Genomic DNA, 10,125 nt, shown 5'->3' with positions numbered 1-10,125 from the left:
TAGTTAGCTTATTAGCTACTAGTTTTTCAACTTTAAACTTTCAGTTAGGCATGTCAAACAGAACTAAGTGTTATTTTTACGTTGTAAAATGATTTTCTGCATTATTTTTTATTTCTTTCCATTTTCTTAATGCTTGTTTATGTACCTTGCGTTATTTGTTATTTTCTTACCTTTTTTTTGGCATTCTTTCTGCGTGTATTTTATATGTAATTTTAATTTGGAATATTTAGTTTTATTTTCTTATAAGTACTTTTGTGTGTCATGTATTTCGTGTGTATCTCATCGACTGATTTAAAAACCTCATGATTTGACTTGAATTACAGGTGTAGTTCTGTCCCTATTAACCGCATAATTTGACGTAATTAATTATTCCTTACCTCAGGATCAAATTGGTTATTGGGCAATAAAAACTGTAACATTATACCCGAAACTATTATATTCATGTGATAGGATAGTCTTTGATTGAATTATTGTGCGAGAGCGCTAGTGTAGTGGGACAATCTACATTAACTCGTTTTAATAGTTCACACACTTTTGTATTATCAATACTTAGTGCCATATTTATGTTAATGCACTTTATAATGATAAACAAACAAGATATTTTTGGGTCGTTGTAGTCTTATGAAGATTTGTGATGTACTCCGTATCATTTATCACTTGGGGAGGAAGAACAGTATTTCATTGCAACAATTATGGATTTGGATATTTCCCTTTTAACTATTCATTCATGTCAAATAAATAATTAAATAATAATATTTCAAATAAATATGGGGAGTTGAAGGGAATTCTTTGAAGAGAAAATGAATTATGGCTCGCTAATAGCCTGATACCAAGACACGGTTAGTTTCAATTTGATTAATGGGTCACATCTTTGATCATTAATAGAAAATCCGATCCTTCTTACAGATTGAGATCCGTAAGACGGTCTTCCACAAGTTTTTGCCATATAATTTTCATCTTAGTACATATTTACTTGAATACAAAATCACCTTACTATACAATATACATATACAAAGGTTATTTACATCATTCTTAGATTTCAACAAGATCCTAGTTTTGATTATTTACAAGGATACTCCATTGCCACAACACATAATAATGTTCAGGTTCCTATGTGATGCAAAGATTTGAAAGGTTAATAGTATTACCTTTAATTTTCATAAGCAAGGAGAAACTGCACAAGACAATGTTGGAATGCCTTTGTTGGATCAAATTATTACCAGTAATCCCCACAAGAACATTTTCCATCTCTGAAATGATGAAACCTCTGCACATCTCTGACAACAATATGCCTTTCAGAGAGCAGGGATATGAGCTTAACAGCTGAATGGCAATCCCTACAAATTCTAAGGTTTTTAACAACTCGGATTGTTTTTCCTGGAGGAGTATTAAGGAGTCCAAAAGTTACAGCCAATTTTTCACTGTGGTACCTCAGGGTAGCTTCTTTCTCATCATCTTCCATGGCATGATGAAATACTAAGGAAGTGTCAGGAGTATATCCAACTTCCTTCAGTTTCACCATTAACTTTTCGACTGCTCGGTGAAGCTCTTTATAATCTACTTGTGAGCCATCTCCAGAAAAGAATTCATACACCACATTGTTGACTTCAATTGAACTACAACCAGGCACCTTTCTCACCCCTTTTTCTTTCATCAATTTTCTGATATGAATCGCGTCTTCCCATTCCCCTGCTCGTGCGCACATGTTAGCAAAGATCACGTAGTCTCCACTTTGAGAATCGTCCATTTCAAAGATTCGCTCGAGTACTAGCTTCCCCAGTTTCACATTACCATGACTGTTGCAAGCAGCTAGCAACGTCCTCCAAAGCAAAGGCGTGGGCTTGATTGGCAATTCTTTTAGAAACTCGAAAGCATCATTTAAGCATCCAGCTCGACCTAGTAAATCCAACATGCATCCATAGTGCTTGATTCCTGGAACAATCCTGCACTTCTCTTTCATGACATTGAAGAATCTGAAACCCTCTTCAACCTTTCCAGCATGGTTGCAGGCATATAATAGACCCAAAAATGTAAGTCCATCGGGTTGAACTTGAGCCTCTTGCATCTCTTCAAACATGGATATTGCATTGTGAACCTGGCCATGAATAGCATAACCCATTATCATTGTTGACCATGCTTGAGTGTCCCTATAATCCATGCTCCTGAAAACGGAAACCGCATCCTCCAAACTCGCACATTTTGTATACATATCAATAAGTGAAGTGTTCACCTTCACAGATTGATCAAAACCGTTCTTCTTCACATACTCATGTATCCACTTACCAAATTCCAGTGCTCCAAGTAAAGCACAAGAAGAAAGAACACCTAGAATGGTAACCTCAGTAGGCTCAATTTCCTTCTCCTGCAATTCGCGAAACAACAGCAAAGCCTGAGTTGGTTCACTACTTCTTACATAACCCAATATCATGGCATTATATGTCACCACACAGGGTTCTAGTATCCTATCAAATATCCAACGGGCTGATTCCACATTGCCACACTCAATGTACATATTCATTAGTGCAGGGCAAACATACATATCGTAGTTGAGCCCATATTTTACCACTAGGCAATGCAATTGCTTCCCTGCTACCAAAGCTTGGGCATTGGCACATGCCTTAAGTAGGGAAGGGAAGGTGTACAAATCCGGGCCAATCCCAGAACTTATGATTCTTGAGAACAGCACTAGCGCCTGTAATGGGGTATCACTGCGGGAATAGCCACGGGCCATGTAGTTGAAGAGAACAATATCTGGGTGAGGCATTCTGTCGAACAGGAGTTGGGCATGATGCATGGAGGCCGGTGTGGGGCTAACTGTGCAGGAACTTATGAGCTTGTTGATGATAAAACTGTCATCTTGAAAGTGGGTTTTGATTGAATAGGCTTGAATTTGCATAACCTCTTTCAGAGAATTGCATTTGGGTAGAAGATGAATTGGGTGAGCTGGATGTTTGGGGTCTTTTGATGTGCAAAAATCTGAGTTGGGAAATGGCATAACTGTTATCGATGGAACTGAAACCGCCGTCATTTATTGAAACGATATGATTGGAATCTTGTTTCCGTTTTCTTTCTGGAAGGAGAGGGCGGCTATGGCTGACAGTGAGAAGAAGAAACACAATTTGAGCTTGCTGGCTATGATGATTGATGGAGGAAAATGTTTAGCGAAGAGAGATAGAGAAAGAGATAGAGAGGCGATATTTGTATGTAAATTATTAGTTGGAACAGATCGAAGATATTATGAAATTGTCTAAATATCTTTGTAAAGGCTATTGATAATCTCACATCCTTTATTTATTTTCCTGCATTCATTATCTAATCCGTAACCCAACTTATGATAGGTCTAGTCCAATAAAACCATAAAAACTAAATACGTTTATTAAAAATTAAAAAAAAATCGGTTAAGAGTGCTTTTAGATGTACTAACATTTTATACTCTCTATAATTTCACACGTTTTGATTGCTCAATTTAATAGAGAGTCATAATGTTTATTCATTTTTTTTTGTTTGGGAGTACATGAAATGTTTGTTGCCAGTTAAACTAATTAGGCAAAAATAGTTTTCAAAAAAAAATACGCAAAAATACAAAGTCAAATCAAGTTGACTTTTATTTGAATTAGGTTCCAAACCAACTTTGGAATATGTTAAAAGAAATTCAGAATATTATCTAAAATTAATATATATATATATATATATATATATATATATATATATATATATATATATATGCACAACTCCATAAATATTATCTTGACGAAGGTATTGTGCTAGACATATCTAGAAAGATGTGAATTTGTGTGGAAATGAATGGACAATATAATAAATATGGATGGCATTGATTTGACGTGACACATTTTGTGTGCAAATTAATTGGAAACAAACACTCCATCAATATTAATGAAACACAGGAAATAATCAAAATATTAACACTCCATAAATCGCAACTTAAAAAGAATTGCAATTTGTTGATGAAGAAGATAGGCATAATATAATCATACACACACACACTCTCGCAACAGATGAGCTGATCGAGGTTTATTGAAATCCTCTGCTGCCATGCATGCATGCAGTTCTTTTTATTAAGGCTAATCAGTACAGTACAGTACTAGCTATAAAAATGGCAAGATATACAACGCTGTTTCCATGGCTAGAATGATGGGAACTCGATGGTGGAAGCACACTTTCCATGAGGGAAAACTGGACACTCGATTAACCCAGAAGCCGAAGAATCCACGCACAGATAAACCTGGTACAGCTGGCTGTTCCCATCTGCATCGTTATTGCATTCTATCCATGGAGTGTAATTAATCGCGCTTTTAATCGCATCTTTTATGCTCCCTAAACTGTATGAATTTCCATCCGGGTTGATTCCTGTAATATTTTATTTTATAAGATTCATCACATCTCATCACCATAATCTACCTTGCCCATAAAAACCAAAATCGCACCCACACTCCGACCCAACAGAATTAATACACAGTGGTAAATCACAATAACTCGGCTTGGTGCTTACAAGAGGATGAAACTCAAGCCACCTACTTGATCCTTTATTTGTCTTTACCCAAACTCTGTCACCCAAAAATTAATTGAAGTGCCAAGGGTCCCACCCCAGATAAATCACTGTAATTCAGTGGCCCATTAAATGAGAAGATCAGTGCTCACAAGGAGCCACCCCATAACAGGGTGAAGCTCATACATTGGCTAGGGCTCAACCCTTTATCCTTGACGACCAAGGATTTACCATCCAAGAACTAATTGAACTACCTGTGCGGTTCATCATCATAATCTATATATATAATTGGATTACAAGGTGGTTGAAAAAGGGAATTTTGGTGGGCAGGCAATTACCTGCATCCTGAAGAGCTTGGAGGAGGTTGGTGTTGTTCTTGAGGTCTAATGTGGTCTGGAAATAGGAATGTTGCTCAAGAACTGACTCAGAACAAGTACCATGTTTTTCCCATTCATGTGACCAGAATTCTGTGCCATCGCCACTTGGGCAAGCAAGGGTAGGCCAGTCTTGTTGCATTCTACTGACCAAGTCTGAGATCTGCAAATTTAGAACGAAGGAGTTGGATATATACCCACAATTCGAATCTTAAAAACTGCTAAACTTAAAAAGATTTTTAAGGAATTGGAAACCTTAGATTCATCAAAAGGATTGTTGGGATCACAGTTTGACGGATAATTGCCGTCTTTGTAGTTAGGCCACAGTCCATGAATGCCAAAATCCGAGTCAGGCTTCCCTGATTTTGGGTAACAACAGCTCTTTTTAGTGTCACAGTAGGATCCTGGCCACTGCATCCAAAATCAAACATTACATATAGCAAATCTATCAAGATTTTATTCGATTTACTCGTGATGATGATATCAGTTCATTCACGAGTACCACTTATCTACCGACCGATTCACATACCTGTTGCACAAAGTAGAAGAAATCGAAATCTTGAGCAACACAGAGAACTGATACACATTGTGCAACCAACAAGAATTTAATCAAGGCTGAGCTCTGAAATTTGATTGTCATTGTTGCACTTTTTTGACATCTATAGTGCTGCACTGGTGTTGGGTATGTATTTATAGGCTTAAATTCATAGGTTTTAATGATAAATGGTAATAAAGACAACCTGCGGCCAGCAAAGGATTAGTACTAAATGGTAATAATGTCATAATTACGATTAATATTGGGATTTGGGGATATTCCCACATTATTCTCATGACTTTCTATTTTTTCCTTCATTTTTTACTTAATTAGGCTTCTTTCTTTTCCAATCTCCTAACATAAAATAAATTAAAGAATGAAGTTAGTAAAAATAAAGATCAAAGTCAAAACTATAAAATGTTATCATATTGAATTTATCAGCACCATCAATATTATATAAACTAGTATTTTACCCGTGCGATGCACGGATGAAATTTTTGTATTAGATATTTAAATAATAAAATTAGAGGTTAAATTATAAACAATAAATAATTATCATATTTTTAGTGTATATTTGTTCAATGATAAGATAAGTGTAAAAGTATGAATAATATATTTCTCGATATTTAATTTCATTACTATCTAAATAAATACGGGAAAAAGTGTAAATAATTTTAAAAATCATTAAGATGTTTAAAGATTCTTGGAATCAAACTGTATTTTAATGTTTTTTTAAATTACTTGATTTAAAATAGTTTTGATCCCATATTTTTTTTGTATAATAAATATGTTTGAAAAGTTAAAAAAAAAATAGTATACAATAGTCTGGAATTAAAAAAAATCGCGAAATTAAAACATAATGACTTTAATTACTACTGTAGTAAATTTTGTTTTGAAAGTAAAGAAGATAATAAATTTAATAACAATTATAAAGTTAAAATATTATTTTAGAATGAAGTCGAATATTTACAAATTCTGAAAAACTTCATTGTATACAATGTTTGCTGTTGAAGTTTTTCTGGTGCTTTCACTGTCACAAATCAATATTTTCAGCCCTTCTGGAGTAGTGACCCTAGAAACTGCAACATATAATTGTCCATGACTAAAGACAGATTTTTTCAAGAATAGGCCTACATGAGAAAGTGATTGTCCTTGACTCTTATTAATTGTCATTGCATATGAGACAATTAATGGAAATTGTCTTCTTTGAAATTTAAACGGCAACCTCAAGTCTGATGGAGTAAGTGACATTCTTGGTATGAGTACTTTCTCACCTGCACTGCTTCTGGACAATATCCTTGCTTCTAGAACATGATTTCCAAGTTTAGTAATTACCATTCTTGTGCCATTACATAAACCAATTGAGTGGTCAATATTTCTTAATAGCATAACTGGAGTGCCAACTTTCAATGTCAATGCATGATTGGGTACACCTGAACAGTTGATTCCATTTAAAAATTCTGGAGTGTGAACATCAGCTAACATATCAACATTAGAATCAGATTTGCAAGTACTATCACAACTCAAATATGTAATTCCATCAGACGTGTTTAAAGAACTGATATATTCATTTATAGAATGTACCACGTCAAGTGTTGGTGTCAATATCGCCCTTTTTTGTAAGTACGATGGATCATCAATTATACTTGAGAATGATGGATACGTGCTTTCCACAATTGCTTTAATGGGATCTGTAGAATACTGTAAGAGTATTTGTCCAAGTATCTCTATGTATTCACATTCATCTGTTTGCCCCTCAATTTTGCCATCTCCTATTTTTGCAATCCATTCAGAAAAATGTTTCAGTTGTGCATAATCATTATTTGAGGATGAGTTTTGGAGTCTCATATTCTTTGTCAAGCGTAGGACTTTACAATACCTCCATAGGTAAGATGCATTTATTGTTGCATGCACAATATCTTGCCTAGTTCCTTTTGGTATAACTGGTAAAATTTGTCTGAAGTCTCCACCAAACACAACTGTTTTTCCTCCAAAAGGTACGTCTAGCCCTTGTGGGTTATTGAAACGCAATATATCACGCAAACTTCTATCCAAAGCTTCAAAGCAATGTTTGTGCATCATTGGCGCTTCATCCCAAATTATAAGTTTGCATTTAACAATGAGTTCAGCTAATTCGCTACCTTGATTGATGTTACATGTAGAATCCTCATTTGGATTTAGTGGTATTGCAAACCTTGAATGAGCAGTTCTGCCACCAGGTAGTAGTAACGAAGCTATACCACTTGAAGCAACGTTGAGTACTATATCTCCTTTTGACCTTAATGTTGCTGACAATGTTCTCCAGACAAATGTCTTTTCAGTCCCTCCATAACCGTAAACGAAGAAAATGCCACATAAATTTATGTCTATAGCACTGATTATTGTGCTATAAACAACATGTTGTTCTGTTGTTAGATTGAAAATCAATTTTGTATGCTCTTCATGCATTTCTATTATGTCATATCTCAACTCATCTTGCACCATTCGATTTATTGAACTGGATGCCCACTCAATGTCTGAAAGTGGCATTTGTGCAAAATCACGCAGACTCTTCCCACATCTTATTATTATTATTATTATTATTATTATTATTATTATTATTATTTTATTATTATTATTATTATTATTATTATTATTATTATTATTATTATATAAAAGATAAATTTCCCAAACCACAAATCCCTACCTAAACGGCAAAACAAATCCCTACACTATTTACAATAGTCAATAATAAAAATTCACATAGTATTCCTAATTCATAAGCTTAAAAGTTTATCAATTCCCATGCATTGTGTTTATTAAAAAAAAATTAAAGATTCCTAATGTGATAAGTATCTGAATTTCCAATCATTGGCTAACCAAAAAAAAAAACTTAATTATTAATTTAATAAAGGAATATATTACCGTCTGTACGATTTGTGGGACTTAGCCGTGACTGTTTTATGGAGGTTGGTTCCAGCAACTGCTTCATGAGTATTATAGCCTAAATGTGTAGTTTGAAAAGAGTATGGAATAATATAGCTTAAAACTTAGTTGAAAAACAACAATTTTGTATTTATACTTCTGTGATGTAATATTTTTGTTAAAAGAATAATATATATTTTGATTTTGCTCATATTTAGAATGATTATCAATGAATATTTGATTTTAATTTATACACCATAATAAATTCAACAAATTTATAATTATTTTATGATTTGGTAAATATAAAATAAATGATTCTGTTCATATTTGTAATGATTTTTTAACAATTATTTATATATATATATATATATATATATCAAAATCTTAGTAGAGCCATTTTTTTTCCTATTCAAAATTTGAATATTTGTATTTTATAAACAAAAAAATTGAAAAGTACATAAATAATACTTTTTTCTTAAGAGAAATAATTAACAAATTTAATTTCTACTACTGTGTTATTCCTATAACATATTAAGATAAATAGAAAAAAGTAAAAAAATAGAATTGAAATGAAATTAAATTGATTTATGGCTTACTCTTTTATAAAAACACAAAAAAAATATTGTTATAAAAAAAATAAATAATATTTTTACACTACAATTGTGTTGTTCTTCACATTGTCCTTTTTTATATAATTAGTATTATTATTATTATTATTATTATTATTATTATTATTATATAAAAGATAAATTTCCCAGAGCTCAAATCCCTACCTAAACGGCAAAACCAAATCCCTACAGTATTTACAATAGTCAATAATAAAAATCCACATAGTATTCGTAATTCATAAGCTTAAAAGTATATCAATTCCCATGCATTTTCTTTATAAAAAAAATTAAAGAATTCATAAGCTGATAAGTATGTCAACTCCCAAGCATTGGCTAACCAAAAAAAAAATTTTAATTATTAATTTAATGAAAGAATATATTACCGTCTGTACGATTTTTGGGACTTAGCCGTGACTGTTTTATTGAGGTTGANTTTTTTTCCTATTCAAAATTTGAATATTTGTATTTTATAAACAAAAAAATTGAAAAGTACATAAATAATACTTTTTTCTTAAGAGAAATAATTAACAAATTTAATTTCTACTACTGTGTTATTCCTATAACATATTAAGATAAATAGAAAAAAGTAAAAAAATAGAATTGAAATGAAATTAAATTGATTTATGGCTTACTCTTTTATAAAAACACAAAAAAAATATTGTTATAAAAAAAATAAATAATATTTTTACACTACAATTGTGTTGTTCTTCACATTGTCCTTTTTTATATAATTAGTATTATTATTATTATTATTATTATTATTATTATTATTATATAAAAGATAAATTTCCCAGAGCTCAAATCCCTACCTAAACGGCAAAACCAAATCCCTACAGTATTTACAATAGTCAATAATAAAAATCCACATAGTATTCGTAATTCATAAGCTTAAAAGTATATCAATTCCCATGCATTTTCTTTATAAAAAAAATTAAAGAATTCATAAGCTGATAAGTATGTCAACTCCCAAGCATTGGCTAACCAAAAAAATTTTTTAATTATTAATTTAATGAAAGAATATATTACCGTCTGTACGATTTTTGGGACTTAGCCGTGACTGTTTTATTGAGGTTGATTCCAGCAGCTGTTTCATGAGTATTATAGTCTAAATGTATAGTTTTTAAAGAGTATGGAATAATGTAGCTTAAAACTTAGTTGAAAGACAATAGTTTTGTATTTATACTTCTGTGATGTAAT

The 10,125-nt window shown here is 32.3% G+C and overlaps 3 protein-coding genes across 3 annotated transcripts; all 3 read right to left on the bottom strand.

Annotated features, from left to right (window-relative positions):
- Positions 1–878: 878 nt before the first annotated feature.
- On the bottom strand, positions 879–3,201 carry LOC116021147 (pentatricopeptide repeat-containing protein At2g02980, chloroplastic). Its single transcript, XM_031261761.1, has one exon. It carries the CDS (start codon positions 3,026–3,028, stop codon positions 1,217–1,219), a length of 1,812 nt encoding a protein of 603 aa, XP_031117621.1. The 5' UTR covers positions 3,029–3,201; the 3' UTR covers positions 879–1,216.
- Positions 3,202–4,017: 816 nt separating this feature from the next.
- On the bottom strand, positions 4,018–5,528 carry LOC116000781 (ribonuclease 1-like). The gene is made up of 4 exons (XM_031240640.1): positions 5,411–5,528; positions 5,137–5,292; positions 4,846–5,044; positions 4,018–4,368 (listed from the first exon to the last, which is right to left on the bottom strand). The coding sequence occupies exons 1-4, from the start codon at positions 5,519–5,521 to the stop codon at positions 4,145–4,147; spliced, it is 690 nt and encodes a 229-aa protein (XP_031096500.1). The 5' UTR covers positions 5,522–5,528; the 3' UTR covers positions 4,018–4,144.
- Positions 5,529–6,382: 854 nt separating this feature from the next.
- On the bottom strand, positions 6,383–7,945 carry LOC116012335 (ATP-dependent DNA helicase PIF1-like). The gene is made up of 2 exons (XM_031251855.1): positions 6,691–7,945; positions 6,383–6,495 (listed from the first exon to the last, which is right to left on the bottom strand). The coding sequence occupies exons 1-2, from the start codon at positions 7,943–7,945 to the stop codon at positions 6,383–6,385; spliced, it is 1,368 nt and encodes a 455-aa protein (XP_031107715.1).
- Positions 7,946–10,125: the final 2,180 nt, after the last annotated feature.

This window comes from Ipomoea triloba, chromosome 1 (assembly GCF_003576645.1).
Source record: "Ipomoea triloba cultivar NCNSP0323 chromosome 1, ASM357664v1".
NCBI lineage: Eukaryota > Viridiplantae > Streptophyta > Magnoliopsida > Solanales > Convolvulaceae > Ipomoea > Ipomoea triloba.
This window is presented reverse-complemented; position numbering and strand designations above follow the sequence as displayed.